The sequence below is a fragment of the Bison bison genome, unplaced genomic scaffold (genome assembly GCF_000754665.1).
Source record: "Bison bison bison isolate TAMUID 2011002044 unplaced genomic scaffold, Bison_UMD1.0 scf7180017864375, whole genome shotgun sequence".
Classification (NCBI taxonomy): domain Eukaryota; kingdom Metazoa; phylum Chordata; class Mammalia; order Artiodactyla; family Bovidae; genus Bison; species Bison bison.
In genome coordinates, this window is record NW_011494947.1 from 3,325,703 (window position 1) to 3,347,707 (window position 22,005).

The following is a 22,005-nucleotide window of genomic DNA, read 5'->3' on the forward strand; positions in this document are numbered from 1 at the left end:
AGACCCTGGTGCTGGGAAAGATTGAAGGCCACGGGAGAAGGGGGTGGCAGAGGATGAGATGGTTGGACAGCGTCACTGACTCAGTGGGCATGAATTTGAGCAAACTCTGGGAGATAGTGAGGGACGGAGGAGCCTGGCGTGCTGCAGTCTGTAGGGTCACAGTTGGACACAGCTGAGGACCGAACAACGATGACAAAATGCTTTCCTGTGTACGTTTGAGTCCTTCTCTGAGTGCTCTGGAGATACATGAGCCAATAAGACTGGTAGAGTTTTTGCTGAAATGGAGGAGACATTAAATAATAATGACCAAAATAATTATTTAATTGCAATTGTGATAGTGTCAACAAAGTCCAATGTATATACACAAATGAACATATAATGGGAACAGCTGACATGCTCATGCGCCGTATCAGGGGAAGGTTCCCCAGAGGGCTTGAGGGACAAGTGGGAGCCACCTGGGACAAAGATTCAGTAGAGAGAACAGCTGTGCAAAGGCCCTGAGGCAGGAAGGTGTTTGGAACAAAGTTATATTGAGATGAGGCTTTTTGTCTGTTCACATTAGAGTGGTGATTCCCAAGAAGGCACAGCTTTTTCTACCCACCCCAGCAAATATTTGTCAATGTCTGGAGATGTTTCTGGTTGTTTGGGTTATTATAGCTGGGGGTGGGGGTTGCTGCTGGCTTCCAGTGGGTAGAACCCAGAAGTGCTGTTAACATCCCATAATGCACAGGATGAGCCTCCACGACAAAGAATTACCCGACCCAAAATGTGTGCGCCAGAGCTCCAGTAGGGTGACAGGCTCGATAGACTGTTCACGAAAGGGGAACTTTTATGTGACGGCAAGGAAGCAGCGAAACAGAATATTGAGGTTTGGAATGAAGCAAAATCCCGATACAGTCATAAAATAAACACGGTAAATCTGGATGCAATGTTGGACTGCTTCCCTGTCTCCAGAATTTCCCTCGACCCCGCAAAGTTTCTGTTAAACACCTTCTTCTTATTTGTTCCTTTGGTCAGTGCCTCGTGTCTCTTACTGACCTTCCTTCGCTCATACGGTTTAGCATTTTAGCCAACACTCTGAGTTGAAAACTCCGTGTATTTACCTTAGAGGGAAGTATTCATTCTCTTTTCTGGAGTGAATCGTGAAGTGTGAAGTCCACGTGACATGACCTCCTGTTGCTTTTTTCAGTGCCTCCCCTCCAACCACACGGCCCCCTCGCTGCTCCTCGCCCACGCCCTCTGCGTCCTGGCCCAGAGCCTTTGCACTGCGTTTTCTTGCCTCGGTAAAACTTTTCCCTAAGTATCTGCAGAGTCCACTTCCCGACTTCTTTCTCAGGAATGTCGGCTTCTCATTCAGTTCTGTCTTGTTTATCTTATTGAAGACTATAGGACTTTCCTGGTGGTCCAATGGCTAAGACTCTGCACTCCCAGTGCAGGGGCCCAGGTTCCATCCGAGTCAGGGCACTAGATCTCATGCGCCGCAACTAAGCTGCTGTGCTACAACTAAAGATCCCACATGCCACAGCTAAGACCCCGCACCGCCAAAGAAAGAAATATTTTTTTTAAATTACAAGGTCCTCCCACCTTCTCCACCTCATTTATGCTACTTCCCCCTGCTTTATTTATTTATTTTTCTTTAGCTGTTGTTGTTCAGTCACTTAACTTGTTGTACTGCTGCTGCTAAGTCACTTTAGTCGTGTCCGACTCTGTGCGACCCCAGAGACGGCAGCCCATCAGGCTCCCCCGTCCCTGGGATTCTCCAGGCAAGAACACTGGAGTGGGTTGCCATTTCCTTCTCCAAAGCATGAAAGTGAAAAGTGAAAGTGAAGTCGCTCAGTTGTGTCCGACTCTTAGCGACCCCATGGACTGCAGCCCATCAGGCTCCTCCATCCATGGGATTTTCCAGGCAAGAGTACTGGAGTGGGGTGCCATTGCCTTCTCCTTGTACTAAAGCAAAGCTTAGATTCTCATGTTTGCATTTTCATGTAAATAACATTATGTTGTTGTTGTTGTCCAGTCACTAAGTTGTGTCTGGCTCTTTGCGACCCCACGGACTGTAGCACACCAGGCTTCCCTGTCCTTCACTATCTCCCAGAGTTTGCTCAAACTCATGTCCGTTGAGTTGGTGATGCTATCTAACCATCTCATCCTCTGCCATCCCCTTCGCCTCTTGCCTTCTTTAGTACTTAATAGTACCTAACATTTTAAGTGTTTGTTTGTTTCTCTTTCACCCCACGCTGGAAACTCCACAAGGGCAAGACATGTCTTGTCTCAGCCCCTAAAAGAGTGACGAGTATCAGGCTCCCAATCACTACTCTTGGATTGAAAGGAAGAATTGAGGAGTAGAAGCAGCCATCTTCAGCATAGCTTAGTTCTCAGTGGGACTTTACTAGTTGGGGATCCTGTGTTTCTGTGTTATGACTGCATCCTTTTGTTTAATTGACTCACTGTTAATCATATGTCTTTTTTATAGTGTGTCATATCTGTACTTTGAATTCTTTTCCTTCTTTAATCAAAAATTATAGTCATTTAATGAGTAAATGATAGGTAGTACAGTCAGACATTAAATGATATCTTGCAATACATAGCATTGCTTTTATTTTAGGGAGAATTACTCTCTCTGAGTCAGATGTTCTGCTGGGAGGAGATGTAAACAACATACTCTCTTAAAGCCTTTTGTAATTCTATTCAGATGAAAATTTAGGAAACTGAAACTTTTTAAAGTTCTAGAAAGAATATCAATAAATACATGTACATTTCCAGTGTTTTAATGTAATGATTTATGAACTTATTTGCTTTATTACATGGTAATAGTTACCATTATTTAGAATGCTTGATATGGCAGTATGTTGATGCTCTAATATCGACAATTATTTTGATAATATTGGATATTTAACCATTTGGCCTCAAGTGCTTATTTTTATAGGTGATAATAACTGATGAGGAGGAGGGGCGGGCTGTTATACATTTTGCTCATTGTTTTACTTACATTTTGCCCCCAGCCAGCCCACCTCTCTGGGCAGTGGTTGTTCGCATACGAGCTTTTGTTCCCGCTGAGTTTATTTTCTTGAACTTACATCCAAGGATGCCAGATTGACAGGTATGAAGGTCTCTGCAGCATAGAAAGGGCTGTAGAAGGGCTCCTTGGGATGCTCTTGTGCTGAGCAGCCTTTCTCCCCGTGACCTTTTACTTTTGGTTACCCTGACTTTTCTTAGTAAGTGATCTAATTTTCTTAAGGATGATTCTCAAAACCACAGTGCACTCTATCGCTTCCACTTTCTGGTGATGGTAACTATCAGCAGAAGGACACCAAGAGAGCTAGAGACCAAATCCAGCTCTTCTGGGGTCACATTCAGTTGCCGCTTCACTGCGGCACTGTGAAGCGCTGCCAGTGAACTTCAGATCTTCCTGGGAGGAGAGGAGAGCCTGAATCAGAAGTATGTCCGGAGAGCTTCAGCTCCTGGTGGTCGGGGAGGTGAGGAAGGGACCCAGGGTCTGCAGTCAACAAACCCGCTTAGGACTCCGACAGCCCCACTAGCTAGGAAACCTTAGTCAGGATGTAAAACTCTGAGCAACTTAGTTCTGCATCTGTAAGTGAGGCTGATGGTAATAAACCCCTTCCAGAGTTTCGGGGAGGGTTACAACAAGACAAGTACCCACCGCCTAGCACCTCGCTGGTATTGATGAGTAGGCACTGCACATCCGGAACCTCCCATCAGGGCCTTCTGCTTCTCAATACAGAATCTCCTTCCTACTCCAGAGAAAGGGCTTGATCAGGGTTTATTACAGAAAGCAGGAACGTCTACAGGTCTCCTTGTGACCATGTGTCATAACAGGTGCATTTAAAAGGATCTTTCTAAAAATGTTGACTTGGCGGATGGCATTGAAAACAAGCTGCTTTTAAAATTTTAGGTCAAGCTATTGTTTCTTGTGGCTGGCTAGAAATACTGTCCTGCTGAAGTACCATTCTTAACTGTCAGCCTAATACCTTCTGAGCCACTTAATATAGTGGTGAGTTCCTCCCTGCCCAAAGGGACAGTTTAGAATTTACAGGATTACTGCTGGATCTTATTACTCCCAATAGAGAGTGTTTCCACGTTCAGTTCCAATAGCAGTAGAAAATCATTTTTCATCTAGATTTTTCTATGTTTGAGCACATTAATCTCTAACAAGGTGAGAAATGGCTCACTATGCAAAAGATGAGGTTTCCTTCCTTCCTTGGATGGATTTGAAAGGAAGTGGAAGAACCCGCCTGCCAATGCAGGTTAGATGTAAGAGGCACGGGTTCGCTCCCTGAGTTGGGAAGATCCCCTGGAGGAGGGCACAGCAACCCACTCGAGTATTCTTGCCTGGAGAATCCCATGGACAGAGAAGCCTGGCAGGTGGCGATCCATAGCGTCACACGGAGCTGGACACGGCTGAGGCAACGCACGCTGGTGGTGTGAGAGATGAGAGTAGAGGGGGATACGGACATTCTCCTTGCCTCTGGGCCATGTTGTGCTCACAAGTGAGTTGTCTGATCTTAAGCAGAATCTTGAGGTCTTAAAGGTATAACCAATTCACGATGCTGTAGAGCAGAAACTAGGCTCCCACATGCTGAGTGGCCAAAAAAATTTTTTAATTAAAAAAGTGTACAACCTGAGAGTTTCAAAAAATTAATTTCAAAAAATCTCCAACTGTAAGATAGAATGATGCTCACTGTTCATATTTTTAGGGGGAAAGATGATTTTTTAAAATTTATTTCATTTTTTAATTGAAGCATGGTTGATTTACAATCTTGCTCCAATCTCTGTTGTACAACAAACTGACTCAGTTATGCACATATAGACATTCTTTTAAAATATTCTTTTCCATTATCGTTTACCCCTGGAGATTGGATGCAGTTCCCTGTACTGCACAGTAGGCCCTGGTTTATCCATTCTAAATGGAATAGTTTGCATCTATCAGCCCCAAACCCCAGTCCATCCCTCTCCCTCCCCTGCTCCCTGTTGGCCACCACGGGTCTTATTTCCATGTCTAGGAGTCTGTTTCTGTTTTGAGGGTACATTCATTTGTGCTATATTTTACATTCCACATATAAGTGATATCATACAGTATTTGTCTTTCTCTTTCTGACTTACTTCACTTAGTGTGATAATCTCTAGTTGCATCCATGTGGCTGCAAATGGCATTATTTTGTTCCTTTTTATGGCTGAGTAGTATTCCACTGTATATATGTACCATATCTTCTTTATCTATTGTTCTGTTGATGGACATTTAAGTTTCCATGTCTTGGCTCTTGTGAATAGAGCTGCTATGAGCGCTGGGGTACAGGTATCTTTTCGAATTCTAGTTTTGTCTGGATATATGCCCAGAAGTGAAGTTGCAGGATCTTATGTGCTGTGCTGTGCTTAGTCGTTCAGTCGTGTCTGACTCTTTGGGACCCCATGGACTATAGCCTACCAGGCTCCTCTGTCCATGGAGATTCTCCAGGCTAGAATACTGGAGTGGGTTGCCATGCCCTCTTCCAGGGGATCTTCCCAACCCAGAGGTTGAACCCAGGTCTCCCACGTTGCAGGCAGATTCTTTACCACCTGAGCCACCAGGGAAGCCCCGGGATCATATGATAACTCTATTTTTAGATTTTTGAGGAACCTCCATGCTCTTCTCCATGATGGTTGCACCAACCTACGTTCCCATCAGCAGTGTAGGAGGGTTCCCTTTTCTCCTTACTCTCTCTTTCATTTGTTATTTGTAGACTTGAGGAAATACGATTTTTATGCAGCAGTTTCCACACATGCTCTGTTCTGTAGGGAGCTCACTCACCTAGTATTATGAATAACCAGTGTCTGTCCTGATACACAAAAGTGTGTTTGCTTGTTTTGACGAAAATGGGTTGATTTTGTGAAAGGAAATTCTTTAAAAGAGAGCTTTGACTTGCCATTTGCAAGAGCACAGCCATTTAGGTTCTTTCCTGCCTGGTGTTTGAGCCAGCAGCAGTCCTCACTAGGGACCACCAGCACTTCTGGAAGCCTGAGAGGGGCAGTGGCTCTTAATTTCTTCACCTAATGGGCTCCACTCAAGGCAACTGTATTTTTGGCAAGATGCTCACCTTCTCTTTAGAAGTAATGGAATTAGTAGCCTGCCCTTGGGGTGAGTGTAAGTCAAAATATACAGTGACCGTTTCCTTTGCTTCGCATTCAGCCTTTTATTCTCAAAGATAAATTCACACATCTGATTTTGTGCCAGTGTCTTGGATTTACTGGTGTTCAATGATCATGGGTAGAAACAACTGGGGAAATCAACAGTTCTTTCTAAGGCAGCATGACGAATTTTAATGTGTAAAATCTGGAAGTTTTATACTGGCTTGCTTTTCGTGAGTGTGAGTGAGTGCTCAGTCATGTCTGACTCTTTGCAACCCCACAGACTGTAGCCCACCAGGTTCCTCTGTCCATGAGATTTTCCAGGTAAGAATAGTGGAGTAAGTTGCCATTTCCCCCTCCAGAGGATCTTCCTGACCCAGGGATCAAACCTGTATCTCCTGCATTGCAGGCAGATTCTTTATCTGGCTATCAGGAAGCTTGGGCTGGTTTTTCTAGATTTTTATAAATTTACAATGAGAGCGATATTCATTATCTCTGTAATCTGACCACATGCAATGAAAACTTCAATTTCTTTTATTTATTCTTTCTTTTTAGGTAGAGTGACTGTGATTCATTTATTAGTTGCCAAAATTTTACAAAAACTCTGAATTAAAGAACAAAAACTTAAAATCCTTGTCAATCAAAATCCTCATTTTTGTGTTTCCTTCTATGTATATGCTCAGTCACTCAATTTTGTCCAACTCTTTCAGTCCATGAGGTCATTCTTTGTGACCCCATAGACTGTAACCCACCAGGCTCTTCTGTCCATGGGGTTTTCCAGGCAAGGATACTAGAATGGGTTGCCATTTTCTTCTCCAGGGGATCTTCCCAACCCAGGGATTGAACCCGAATCTCTTGCATCTCCTGCATTGGCAGGCAGATTCTTTACCACTAGAGTCACCTGGGAAGTCCTGAAAATATGTAGTTTTCATAATTAGAATTTTAGTGGCTATAGTTATTAAATAATTTTAGAGAGCAGTGTTCAGCTCCAACCTCTGAGTCTGTGTAGGGTTATCTGCAGTGGTCACCACTAACCACATATGAGGGATTTATGGAGATTTATAGCTCCAGGAGGGGAATCAGGAGGTTCCAGCCAACATTTACTGGAACCTCTAACTACACTTCTCCCGGCAGGTGGAAAGAATGCTTCATTTCAAAATGTTGGCCAGGAGCAGAATCAGTTTTTGGCAATGGTTATCTGAAGAGTTCTAGAGGAAATAATTATACAATGCCTTCAGTGACTCACTAAAATTTTTCTAAATCTCAGATAATGCTTGCAAGACCCTACATTACTGCAAAATGACCATAAGAAAAATTTCCCCAAGGTTTCAGAGATGTTGAAAAATTGATAACTAAAAGTCATGCACTCTTCTTAAAGTTTAGGCGTTGAATAGGTTCTGTTTATGGCCCAGACTGGCTCTCATATGTCTAGGGCATGTTTTTTTTGTTCGTTTGTTTTGGCTGCACCCTGCCGTGCAGCTTGGGGGATCTCAGTTCCCTGACCAGGGACTGAACCCCAGCCATGGCGGTGAAAGCACCAAATCCTAACCATTGGGCCACCAGCAAACTCCCTAGAACATGTTTTTATAAGAGATGACAGTGAACAGTTAAAACGTAGCATGAAGGAAAGCAGAAAGTAAAAGGAGCTTATCTGTGTGATCAAGCTAATTGCAAATCTGTTTTTGATTTATTCAGTCCTGTTGAGATTCAGCTGTGGATACTCTGTTATAAAGCCAGAACCTGTAAGAAGAAAATGCAGAAAAGCAAGGCAGATATTAGATTTCATGATCAGGAAAAAGAGCAGTGGGTCTAAAAAAGCAGTTAGTTCTTCCTTACTGGTGTTACTGTGCTGAATCACTCAGTCATGTCTGACTCTTTGCAACCCCATGGACTGTATAGATAGCCCACCAGGCTCCTCTGTCTGTGGGATTTCCCAGGCAAGAGGGGGTTGCCATTTTCTCCTCCAGGGGAACTTCCTTACTCAAGGATGGAACCCACATCTCCTGCATTGCTCATTTATCACTGAGCCACTTGGGAAACCCCTCACAAAGCAGGAAACCCTCCAAAACTAGTTGGCCTTTTGTAAGTCATGCGTATACAACACCCACTAATAGCGTCGGGTTTAATGTATGTCTAGAAGGTATATTTTGTTTTGTTCTGTCCTCTTTGTTTTCAAAGAATATTCTATTTAGACCAGCATTCTATTAAGACCCTGTCCCCACTGTGGCTCTGTCACCTGCAAAACCACTGGTCTGATGAAGCAAAGAAATTCTGTTTTCTCATTTATGGGATGACATACTTAGTTATCAGGATCCTTCAGTTTTGTCCTTGACTTCCTGAATTTGAAATGTGACTTTGTATTTCCCCCTTGTAAGTAGGAATGAGACCTTTTTCTTCTAAAATTTGTGAGAATTCCTTGACGAAAGTTGTGTGTCTCTCCCCTGATTCACTGACACAGCATCGTTGTCAATGGAGGCCCTGGAGCCCAGGAAGAGTGTAAAGGATGTCCCAGAGTTCTGTAATGAGGTGGCCCACTCAACCTGTCCAAAAACAAACTGTGGATCCCCAGAGTTTATCCTTTATCCTGCCCCAGTCCTATCCTGTTATCCAGTCCAGCACTTCCCTGGTGCCTCAGACAGTGAAGAATCTGTCTGCAATGCAGGAGACCTGGGTTTGATCCCTAGGTTGGGAAGATCCCCTTGAAAGGAAATAGCAACCCATGCCAGGATTCTTGCCTGGAGAATCCCATGGACAGAGGAGCCTGGCGGGCTACAGTCTGCGGGGTCACAAAGAGTCGGACACGACTGAGTGACTAAGCACAGCATTCCTATCTACAATTCCCACCGTCTGTGAATGGCAGTCCTTTTTAACCCAGTTGTTCTGGCCAAAAACGTGGGGCACCCAAGGCTTATTTTTCCCTTACACCCTGTCTTCTGGCTAACGTCAGGTCCTGTCGGCTGTACCTTCAGTAAATGTTCTGAATCCAGACACTTCTCAGCACTTCCTGCACAACCAGTCTCTCATCATCTCTCATCTGATGGACTGTCCTAAGCCTTTTAGTTTTAACTCGTCTCTGCTTCCAGGCCTGCTCCCTGGTCAGTGGTCCAGCTCCCCATCTCCATCTCCACCACCAGCTCCCCCTTGGGCAGGTGCAGCAGCCTGCCCCTCCTGCTTCCATTCAGTACGTTCTCCATACAGCAGGCAGCACAACCCTGCGATAATGCAAATCAGACCATGTCACTTCCCTTCTTACATTTTTCCAGTAGCTTTCCACAGTGCTCATGGGGCTTGGGAAGCCGTCCACGGTCTGGCCCTTGCTTTCTTCTCCTGCCTTACCCTCCCTCTCAGTCTAATTGCACTGGCATCTCTCAGTTCCCTGGACAGGCCAAGCCCTTTCCCACTTCAAAGCATCCTCATTAGCTGTTCCCGCTGCTTGCTTGGAACGGTGTTTCTGAGAACTTTGCAAGTTCACTCCTGCACTTTGTTCAAGCCTCTGCTTCAGCATCCTCCCAGACTGCCCCGTCTAAACGCTGCCCACACCCACACCCATCCCTCCCTAGTTCCTTACCCTCTTCTCCTACCGCTGTGTCTACAGGTCCACAGGGAAAGGAACTTTGTTTTATTCACAAGCAATGTAGCACCCTGCACGTGTGGGTGTGCAATGAACACACTTGAATGAATGATTTGAGTTGGACTTTAAAACCTTTCAGCTCAGGGAAGGATGACTGTCCCTGAAGCTTCACCTATTCACCTAGCACTCTATCTAAAACCCTTATTAAAGGTGATTTCCCTTGGTTTGGTTTGGAAGAACAGTTTCATACCCTTGGAAGAGATCACCTGAAGAATCTAAGCCATTGGCTGCTTACTATCGATCCTTTGAAGATCCTTTCATCCTGAGTGAATCAGGATTCTTCAGAGGAATTAGAATCTTAAGGAATGTGAAAGAATGGATTGTTTTGAAGAACAGTTTTAAAAAAGACTTCTGGAGTCTAGGTGAAAAGTGTGGATGCGGGGAATTCTCTGCAGGTCCAGTGGATAGACTCTGTGCGCTCACTTCCGAGGGCCCAAGTTCAATCCCTGTTTGGGGAACTGAGATCCCATGAGCCTCGTGTGCAGACATAAAGAGCAATAGTGTGTTTGTGGAGAGTTCTGGGGAGTGAAAGCCAGCAGGAGAATAAGAGGGTGCTGGGGGGAGGGGAGCAGCAGGAGAGGGGATGACGGCAACTTGACCAGAGCTGCTGGACCTGGACTGGGCTGGGGGTGGGGGCTGCCCAGTGCCCGGACGGTCAGTATTATGGGGGAAGTTAAGTAACTGCACACGACACAGGGAGGCAGGCATTTTAGGAACTTTAAACAAGTCCATTGAGAAAGTATTTTTGTTATAAATGAATTTGGAGGAAACAGGTCTTACTGAAGAAAACCACAAGGCCATTCCCATCACAAATGTTTCTGGGGTTATGGTTTGGGCTTCACTGAAGTGACAACTGCCCTGAACCTGTCTGAAGGTGCTTCACAGCTTCCCTACACAGTCCACATGAATATCCACACACACAGATTTATCATTAGGTTAATTAACCCTGAGTCAGGCTAGCACTAGAAGCCTGCTGGTATTCAAGCCCATCACACTGTACGGTTTTTTGGAAATTCTAGTATCTGTCACAGCTATATTTTCTGGAAACTCCTTTCTTCTTCCCCTTTTAAAGTTTTTTGTGTTCCTTTGTTTTCATATGTAGAATCTGAGTTTTATTTAAAATTCCAGATGGCTGGCTGGCTGGCTGTCCTTATTTGAGTGTTTATTCTGTTATTTTTTTTCCACCTTTTTTTTTTAAAGAAGTGGCTCTTTTCACATCAATGCCGTATTTTGCTTTTTTAATGTAGTTTTAAAAATTGTTGATCTATGTTATATATATAGCAAAATGAGTAGCTGTTGTACCTAATTGCAGTGTGTGAGTAACAAATAATCTCACCATTTATCTATTCAGCCTAAGGATGATTTCTTGCAGCACAGTTAAATCTGCTTCGAAGCTTTGTCTTTGTCATTTTGCTTTGAGTTAATGCCTGCCTATTTTAGGTTTCTTGTGATTTTTTCTTTTTTTTTTTTTTTTAAATCTCAGCTCCTCCTGGTCCCTGGGAAATTTCTGAAAAATTTTTGAAGGCTCATTTGATTTGTATAGATTTTACCTGTATATTTTTAAGGTTCAACCAAAAGTTGAAAGTAAGCTTTGCTGCCACCCAGATAGCATCAGGCATTTAAAAAGGTCTATTATCATGTTTGAAGAGAGACTAAAGCATCTTATTACAGGAGAAAGCAAAGAGCGTTGGTTTTTTTTTTTTTTCCTGGGTCTCTAGAGATGGCATTTCCTGTCTCTCCTCTGATAGGAGCAAAGAGCTGTGATGACTTCACTCCGTGGCTCCAAAAGAAGTGCCTATTATCTTTTTTCTCGAGAACAATTCGTCTTTATTTAGCGCTTGGAGGCACACTTTTTAGATCCACACTTGCTCACTGCCCAGCGAAGAAATGTTTGACCATTGTTTGTTAATAAACAAGAAACACATCTGGCAAGCTGGTTGGTTTGTTTAACTTTGCAACTGTTGAAATAAAGCCATTAAAGGAGGGAAGATCTGGCTGGCTACAAAGGGCCGCTGCTATTTAGGTCATGGGATGCTCGAAACCATCAGAAGGGCTTTTGTTCCGTCCATTGGTTTCCTAAGGGATCAGCCAGCCCAGGGTTTTTGTGTCTTGTAGGCAAATCCATCTTGGAGAACACATACTAGGCAAGAAAGACTAGAAAGAAAATCGGTGACAGTTTTTTTTTTTTTTCTCTTAAGCCACAGGAAATGCAAGCACAAGTGTACTTCTTGAATAATTGTTTTGGTGTTGCGGGGGCGGGGAGCGGGGATGGTGGGGGAGAATGTCATGACAGGAGCCCTTCCTGGGAAAAAGCTAACCAATAAAGTTGAGGTCCACACTGTGCTTGAAAAATAAATGCATATTTATTATTCAACCTGGAAATGAAGAAGCAAGAGAATTTACTATCTAGTAGGTTTTTGATCAAATTATCCACTCGTGCATCCCAAACATGGCCTTTTTTGGAAGACTGTGGTCTTCAGAGCCGGTCCCTCTGCTGGTAAAGCCCGATCCCCCTTTCCTGTGCAGGGTCTGTGGCTTTTGCACGTTCTTGGGCTGCGTTTCCTCTCGGTCAGGACGGCGCTGGCTGTGGGGGAGCTTTCATTTTGTGAAACCGTTCATTTCAGAGCTGCTGTTAGAGTAGAAGCTTAGAGCCCAGCTCTGAATTGGGTGCCGAGGTTTTCTTTTTGTGTCTGTCTTTGAATCTCAAAGTAAGATTGGGGAGAAATGGGGATAGCTTTTCAGCCAACTATAGGACACCAGGGACCTGCATAGGAAATGGGGCTGGTCCTCTGGATAGTTTGGGGATGAGGGACTCTCGGGGCCGAGGGGCACAGCTGAGCCTTTGTCCCCCTCCCGAACCCCCTCACTCCTCTGTCTCCCCAGGTCCTCCCCACCCCCCTTCGCCTTCTTTAAAGTGATGTCTGTGGCTTTCAGAAAGCCTGCTCCCGTTCTGTACTTCCCCTCAAAGCTCAACTCTGCTCTGGGCTCATCTTACGCCTCCCCAGAGTCCATCCTTTCTTACTTGTTCATGCATACCTTCGACTCCATCTCTTTTTGGTCGTATCCACCTCTTTTCTGTCGTATGCCTCTGTCTATTATGAGACTCGAAATACGAAGCCCCACGGGGCTCCTCCAGACCAAAAAAATTGCTAGATGGGTAAACCTTGCTGTCAAGAGGCACTTAAAATGGTGAAACGTGACCTCCGAAGAGAGACGAGAAAACATTCCCTTATAAAGGAACACTGTTCTTTAAGAAAAAAAAAAGAGTCTGATTTTTGTCTCCTCCTCGCTGGCCTCCCGGGGTCAGTTACCTTGTGTGTCTCGGCTAAGCCATAGGTTGTGATGAGGTGAGAGAAAAGGCTCTGAGTACCGAGGGGACCTCTCCATGCCCGCCACCCTTTTGCTTCCCTCCACTACACCCCCCTCCCAGCCATGCTTACCTCCTCCGCCAGAAGACAGACAGCACATTCACGCCGGGTCACTGAAGGAAGGTCATTTATTAAAAGGAGCATTTAGCACTTGTGTAGAGGATTCAGGAAGAGCAAAGGGATGGACTGGTACTCCCCACACCCCGGGCTGATCACAGTAGGGAGCTGCCGTGGCCCTAGGTCTCAAAGAGCAGGGGAGCCTTGTAGGAACTTCAGAGATGAGCTGTGGGAGCACTGCCCGGCCAGAGCTGTGGCCTTTGGTCAAAGGACTTGGTCACCCCTTTGCATCCTAGCGACGGTGCAGATGGAAATTCCCGCTCTCTGATCTGCCAGAACCTGTCAAGTCTAACAGGGGCAAGGGCTTTCGTGCACATGGTCCATGCAGGTCAGAACATCCTTGGAATCACTCTGACCTCTCCATATCTCACAGCCCACATCTGATCTGATTTATTGGTGATTTTCCTGATCAAAGGACACAGAGAGTCTGAGCCTCTGTCACCACATACACTGCCGCCCCAGGGTGCAAGTGTCCATCATTTCTAGGGTTGGAGAGGGACTCCCACCTGGAACATTCTTGCATGACATCCCTGACTTCCCAGCTCATGCAGACAAAAAGCCTACAGACTCTGCATAGGCTGCACCTTTCTTCTCTGACCCCATCTCCTCACATTCTTGAGACTCACTTTGATCTGCCTCTCTGACGTCCCTGGTGGTCAACACCAAACATATACCTGCCACAGGACCTTTGCAGATGGCAGGAAGGTGAATCGAAGTTTAAGAAAATCTAAGTTATGGAAACATCTACCCAAAACTTAGACAAGTATTTGCAGAAGCGTTATTCATAATAGCCCCAAACTGGGAATCGGTCACCCAAAAAATTACCATGTGGCAATAAAAGGAATAAAGTACTGATATGTGTGATCATTGGAAACATTAGACTAAGTGAACATTATGATATGTTGAAAGCATGATGTCAGTCACAAAGGACTTCATATTGTACAATTCCTTTCATATGAAATATCCAGAATAAGCAAGTCTATACAGACCGGAAGTGGTGCGGTATTTGCCTAGGGCTGGGGAAGATGGGAGGTGACAGCTAAGAGGTGCAGCATTTCTTCTGAGGTGATACAAATGTTCAAGGGGCTTCCCCAGCAATCCAGTGGTTAGGACTCTGCCTTCTAATGCAGGGGGTGAGGATTCGATCTCTGGTTGAGGAACTATGATCGCACGTGCCTCGGGAGGGTGGGGTGGCAGGGGTATGCCCAGAAAATTTTTTTAAATGTTCTAAAATTGATTGTGATGAGAGTTATTTATTTTGTGACTAGACTAAAACCCATTGAATTGAACAGTTTCAGTGGGTGAATCGTATGATATACGAATTACATCTCAAAGCGATTAAAAATAAAGATCTGATTGCCATCTTTATAAAGCATTCCTGTCATTTTTACAAGTAGCATAAATAACTCTTAGCATTCAGTAGTCTTATAGCTAAAGTCAGATGGAATTCTGTGACTATTGACTTATTACTGTTTTCATTTCTCATTTATTTTTTAAGTCTTACATTTCTTCGGAATGCATGGGCTAGATATTCAATATTTAAATGTCCTTGGAGTGGGTGAATTTTTTTTCAAGTCTTAATAAGAGCAAGATGGGGTACTAATCATGGGTGTGTCTCTGCTCCTCCCCCCACCCCCCAGCACTTTCACGATGGACGGAAGGCACAGCAACACATAGAGATGTGCTGGAAGCAACTAGAATCAGTAAGTGAAAAACCAACCGCTCAAGAAATGTCTTTATAGGTGTTTCTGATCTGAATTTAACTTAAGTTTGAATCAACAGGAAGTACAAAATAGAGACCCTAACGTCTTTAGGGAATTTTACAATTTGGATTTAATTGATTTCTAGAGATTATTACTGGAAGTAAAATGTTGAGCCCCAAAGAACCCAAGTGGAGTCTTTTTTCTAAAAATCATAGGGAAGAACAAAGATTAGACAGTTTGGATGGAAATAAAGGCAGATTTTAAAATAAATTCCTGAAATGATGGCATGGAACAAATCAGTTCGGAAAAGAATGCTTTTGGGGAGGGGGCATGAGGGAATGCCGATAAATTACGATAAAATTATATCTTCATATAGGAATCTCATGGTTTCATTAACAATCACTTTCCCTGTCACCATCTTCCTCTGCTCTTAGAGTAAAAGACGTTTTGAGCGGGATTGCAAAGAGGCTGACCGAGCCCAGCAGTACTTTGAGAAAATGGATGCTGACATAAATGTTACGAAAGCAGATGTTGAAAAGGTAAGGTGAAAGCGAGAGTCTTTTTTTTTTTTTTCATTTCCCCTTTTAATGCTTGTCACGTATCCTCCCAGACTGCTGGTCCCCAAGTTCTTCTTTCTGATGCAACCACAAAAGGCCACTCAACTTGGGATTATTTTCGTTTCGTGTCAACTTGGGGTGTGGGGTGTTAGGAGGAGGCTGGTGGGGGAATCTAAAATGTGGGGGAATCTTCAGTGTTATGATTTAAGCAGCGTGTTGATTTCTTTAGTCACCAGGACGATTAACGTGGAGACTTAAACCATGAACATATCTTACGGGGTGGTTTCCGCAGACTGTGGTTCTCTCTTAATGGCTTTTCAAAGAAAAAAAATCGACCTCTTAAAAGCTGGAGCAGACCGCCCAGCGCCATCTGAAAGAGCTTGGCTGCTGGCACTGCTTCTGATAAAAAGATAAAGAGACTCACGCTAGTGGCCAGAGTTCTGATGGACTCATTCAGGTTGCTAACAGGTTGTAGCCCAAGGCTTACATTGGGAGGTCCTCTCCAAAGCTTTTCCCAAAATGGACTTGTGTGGTTGGCAATTAGGAATATAATTATAAAGCTTGTACTGTGTCTTCTTGTGGTTCCCTGTGTGTTTTTTCCCTAGAAGCTAAATTTTCTTTTTATAAAAGTCATCAATATGACTGTAAACAAAATTAGGCTGTTAAAGAACCGTATTCATTCCTGACTGCCCAGGGCTGATTTGGCATTCATAGCTTCATGCTTTTACGTGGGGAAAAGCACTGCGTTTTTGTAGATTTCTTTCACTTTTTGCCAGATAATTTGGAGATGAATTTGCTTGGAAAATATTGTAAATTAGGTATTTAGTTATTCGCCCAATTCTGCCAAATTCCTTGCTTAAAGCCTAGGCATAGATTAGTATGGCTTCCTCTAAAATTACCTAGTATATTAGAAAACACATTCTTAATATCTATATTTGATCTTGAGTGGGGATATTTAGTTTACCAAAAGATACATTCATTTGCTGGTAAAATTACCATGCTCATAGTAATGTAACAGTCACTCAGTCATGTCTGACTCTTTGCAACCCCATGGACTGCTACCCACTGGGCTCATCTGCTCATGGAATTCTCTAGGCAGGAATCCTGGAGTGGGTTGCCATTTCCTCCTCCAAGGGATCTTTCCTACCCAAGGTTTGAACCTGAGTCTCCTACATTAGCAGACGGATCCTTTAACATCGAGCCACCTGCTGCTAAGTTGCTTCAGTCGTGTCCAACTCTGTGGGACCCCATGGACTGCGGCCTACCAGGCTCCTCCGTCCATGGGATTCTCCAGGCAAGAGTACTGGAGTGGGATACCATCGCCTTCTCCAACCTGAGAAGCCCCAAAATGCACCATAAATTACCATAAGTTCTCATGAAATGTTAATGCCCCAAAGTATTTAATATGTTACTCAATTAAAATAGATTGACCCAAAGTTTATTAAAAAAAAACAACTGGAGGTTAAATGAACATAAAACTTTTGTATATTCATTTAGAGCCAGATGCCTTGCTAATAAACTCTTTTTATTTCTACTTATTTCTAATTTTGTCTCTATTCCTTAGAGACAGTCGTAACAGCAGATAATGACAGTCTTATTCAGTCTTTATGCCTTTTATTTATTTTTCTTATCTTGCTCTTCTGGTTATGACCTCTTTTATCCTGGCAGAAGCAGTTATTGTGGACTTCCTTATCTCGTTCTAGATAAAGGGAGTGCTTCAAATGTTTCCCCATTAAACATGATTATAATAAGCCTTTATCAGGCTTATTATAAGGGATTCCCTTCTTTTCCTATTTTGCCAAGAGGTTGTTTTTGTAAAAACTCAACTTGATATTGAATATCATCAAATACCTTTTCTGTTTCCTTTAATCCATTAATGGACAGATTACATTATTAAGTTTTCTTATATTGAACCAAATTAGCATTCCTGGGACTAGTGTAACTAGATTTTGATGTATATTTTTTTTAAATACAGAGCTGAATTTACATTATTAACATTTTACTTGAGATCTTGCATCGATGTTCACTGAAATCAGTTCAGTTCAGTCGCTCAGTCGTGTCCGACTCTTTGTGACCCCATGGACTGCAGCACACCAAGTTTCCCTGTCCATCAACAATTCCCAGAGCTTACTCAAACTCATGTCCATTGAGTTGGTGATGTCATCCAACCATCTCATCCTCTGTTATCCCCTTCTCCTCCTACCTTCAATCTTTCCCAGCATCAGGGTCTTTTCCAATGAGTCAGCTCTTCACATCAGGTGGAGTTTCAGCTTCAGCATCAGTCCTTCCAATGAATATTTAGGACTGATTTCCTTTAGCATGGACTGGTTGGATCTCCTTGCTGTCCAAGGGACTTTCAAGAGTCTTCTCCAACACCACAGTTCAAAGGCATCAATTCTTCAGCGCTCAGCTTTCTTCACAGTCCAACTCTCACATCCATACATGACCACTGGAAAAACCATAGCCTTGACTAGACAGACCTTTGTTGGCAAAGGAATGTCTCTGCTTTTTAATATGCTGTCTAGGTTGGTCATAACTTTTCTTCCAAGGAGCAAGTGTCTTTTAATTTCATGGCTGCAGTCACCATCTGCAATGATTTTGGAGCCCCCAAAAATAAAGTCTGTCACTGTTTCCATTGTTTCCACATCTATTTGCCATGAAGTGATGGGACCAGATGCCATGATCTTAGTTTTCTAAATATTGAACTTTAAGCCAACTTTTTCATTCTTCTCTTTCACTTTCATCAAGAGGCTCTTTAGTTCTTCTTCACTTTCTGCCATAAGTATGGTGCCATCTGCATATCTGAGGTTATTGATATTTCTCCCAGGAATCTTGATTCCAGCTTGTGCTTCTTCCAGCCCAGCATTTCTCATGATGTACTCTGCATATAAGTTAAATAAGCAGGGTGACAGTATACAGCCTTGACGTACTCCTTTCCTAATTTGGAACCAGTCTGTTGTTCCATGTCCAGTTCTAACTGTTGCTTCTTGACCTGCATCCGATTTCTCAGGAGGCAGGTCAGGTGGTCTTGGTATTCTCATCTCTTTAAGAATTTTCCACAGTTTATGGTGATCCACACAAAGGCTTTGCCATAGTCAATAAAGCAGAAGTAGAATGTTTTTCTGGTTCATTGAAATAGAAACCTGTGGTTTTTCTTTCTTGGCTGTTCTAGTTTTCTATATTAGTTTTGGAATGTTCCTTTTTATTTTCTAAATTATTATTTAGAAATGTTCCTTAAATGTTTTGTAATACTTTATAGTGGGAGAGTTTCTAACTACTGATCTAATTCCTTTTTTGTCCTTGAAAGCATTCACTTTCCGCAAAATGAAAAATCTGATCCCACATGTAGTTTCCTACGCTTACCTGTTTTTACACAGGTGGAAATATCATTCCAGATTTTGCATTCATAGTCCCAGCTTTTCTAGAAAGCTCACAGAATGCACATTGTAGTACTTCTTGAAGCCGCTGAGCCAGCCACTACTTGCAATCTTTAGCCTTTTTCTTCCTTTTTTTTTTAAATTGAAGTATAATTGACTTACAATATTATATTAGTGTCAGGTGAACTTCACCTTTGTGTTAGTTAAGATCTCATGACGTTGTAAAGGCTTACCCATGATTGCTTCCAAATATTGAGTATGAAAAATTGCATAGAGACTGGCAAGCCTCCTATACCAACATCACCACTGCCTTATATTTCAGTCACATAAGAAGGTAGAAGTCACAGGAGAAAACCTGTGAGATTGAGAAGACAGTGTGTGTGATTATAAATGTATGTTCCTTGGAATTTCCACTCTGGCCCACATTTAAAGTGGGTTCTCCGGGAAGCTCTCCCGGCTCACGGCCAGGCCGGGACCACATCAGTCTGAGTTTCCCACTTAAGGTTAGGGAATCTACACCTGCTGGGTGAGTTCTGGGCCTTTGTGATTGAAAAATTTTCCAGGGTGATTCTTTAGTTTTCCTCCCTTGGGTCGGGTCCAAGAGAGTTAATGTATCAAAAGCACAATTTCTAGGTCCGGTTGCAGCTTTAGCGCTTTTGAAAGGTACTACCAAACTGAATCGCTCTTCTCAACTATTTTAATATTTCCAAGGATGCATTGTTATTTCTTATACTGACAGTGTCATTTAGTTATGTTTGCGGAAGTCCTATTGCAGTTCTGTTCAGTTCAGTCGCTCAGTCGTGTCCGACTCTTTGCGACCCCATGGACCGCAGCACGCCAGGCCTCCCTGTCCATCAGAAACTCCCGGAGTTTACCCAAGCTTATATCCATTGAGTCGGTGATGCCATCCAACCATCTCATCCTCTGTCGTCCCCTTCTCCTATTTACCTCCTCCCTAAGGACGTGCACTGTCTAATGTTGAAATTCTGGGACTTGCCTGGTAGTCCAGTGACTAAGGCTGTGCTCCCAATGCAAAGAGCCTGGGTTTGATTCCTGGTCAGGGAACTAGATCCCATGTGCCGCAACTAAGACCTGGGACAGCCAAATGAATAAAAATAAATAAATATTTAAAAAACAATAATAACAACGATAACTGTGCTTCTCCTGACACAAACTAGGGCACTTCACACTTAAAAAAATAAATAAACATCGGAATTCTTAAATTATTCTGTTTATGAATGTGACTTGAAGTGCTGTAATTTCCCCAAAGCAAAGCCATGATTTGATTGTTGTATTAGTTTTTGCATTATCTGTCGCCAGTGAAGCCTCTTGTCAGGATCAAGCTGAAAGGAAGCAGTGTTTCAGTTCTTAGGGGCACTTAATGTAATTTCCCATCTTAACTTCTGAGAGTCTTCAGATCTATTATAAATGTCTTTTCCTCCAGTTTCTGCAAATGATTCAATTACCCAGTTGTCTTTGAGGTGACTCCCCCTGCTTTTTCCGGCAGTCAGCTCCACAGCCCTTGGAATGATAAGCCTGTGTTTACAAAGATACTGTCGCTGCTCCCACTGCGCGTAGGACGGACTTTCCTAAATCGCACTTGTGTTTGATGACACCGTCCGTGGGGACTGTGTCTGCATGATGCTTCTTCTGTGCTGCATGGGATCTGGATGGGAGCTGATCTTCTTTCCCTTTGGGGGGTTAATGTTCCGCAGAGAGACTGCCCAGATCTACCCCAGCCCACGCTTTGGCTTTGGGTTCACCTTGAGTATGTCTTTCGTCCTTTGCTTACAAGCGGGCATGTGTTAGCTTTGAGGTGCCCAGTTTAACTAAATGTAAATTTATATGTATAAATAGACAGACAAAAAAAAAAAACCCAAACCCACTGGCAGTCTTGTCTGTGGGCCCGTGGAAATATCTGGGTGTCATGATCCTGCCATGTCCCTTAGAAGAATGATGGGGAAAGAAAGTCAGTTCAATGGAATGGTTTTTATTGGTGATGAAAATGCAAGGAGCCAGGCGGTTTCTTTTCCCTTGCCAAGAGGCCGCTGTCGGAAAGTTTTGAATTTGAAGACTTGGAGTGAGCTGTAGTGACTTGAAATGGGTGAAGCGGGGTTTGTCAGAGAACCAGTATAGGGTGGAATAGGTCATCTTGTGGCTTGTGACCTACATGTTCAGGTTAAAGGTAAGGGAAACCAGCCTTTTCCCCTCCCTTTTAACGAGATGGAAAAGATAATCCTTACTCTCTGTCTTATAATATTGAGAGGTCGAAGGACTGCAAGTGAACATGGAACAATTAAACCATGTTATGTCTTACTCAGCTACAGGAGTCTCATGTAAAAAAAGGCAATTAAAGCACTGAGAATAAGGTGAAGTATTCTCTGCTGTCCAGCCCTCCCCTTCCCAGACCCTCCTCAGGGGTGGTCACTTTCGCCACATGATATGTGTCCTTCTAGGCTTTTTTTAAAATATATTTTATTTGTTTACTTGGCTGTTCCAGGTTTTAGTTGGGGCACGCAGGGTCTTTGCTTGAGGTGCACAGACCCCCTAGTGGTGGCGGTGGGCTCAGAGTGCAGGGCTCAGTAATTACAGGGTGCACACTCAGCTGCTCCCTGGCTTGTGGAAGCCGATCCAGGTCCCCTATGTTACGAGTCTTAACCACTGGACCACCAGGGAGGTCCCGAGACCTTTCAAATGGGTGTTTATCGAGGTGTGATTTACATACCATAGCGTGGCCATGTCTTATGTGGACAGCTCAAAGAGTTTTTGCATATAAATGAAATTGTGTGCTAGGACCCCAAATAAGGGACGTTCCTAAGACCTCAGCAGTCCCCCTGGGACCCTATCCCCACCTCAAAGTTATTATTATAATAATAATAACTATTATCCTGACATGGGACATATATTTGTTTAGCCTGTTTCTATAGTTCATACAAGTTATACCATCCGTATTCTCCTGTCTAGCTTCTCTAACTCAATATGGTGTCTGTGAGATTCATACTCTCGTTGCAAGTAAGGGAGATGTGTGTTGCTGCGTGGCATCCGTCGTGCGGATGTACAGTTTATCCGTTCTCAGGTTGGCAGATGTTTGGACTGTTTCCATACTGAGGCCAAATGAAGAACAAAGCT

The 22,005-nt window shown here is 43.5% G+C and overlaps 1 protein-coding gene across 1 annotated transcript in view; it reads left to right on the forward strand.

Annotated features, from left to right (window-relative positions):
• FNBP1 (formin binding protein 1) overlaps positions 1–22,005 on the forward strand; it is a 119,262-nt gene that overhangs the window by 48,909 nt on the left and 48,348 nt on the right. The window contains exons 6-7 of the mRNA XM_010856952.1: positions 14,880–14,942; positions 15,377–15,481. Coding sequence (XP_010855254.1) covers positions 14,880–14,942; positions 15,377–15,481 — 168 coding nt within the window. The remainder of the gene's footprint in view (positions 1–14,879; positions 14,943–15,376; positions 15,482–22,005) is intronic.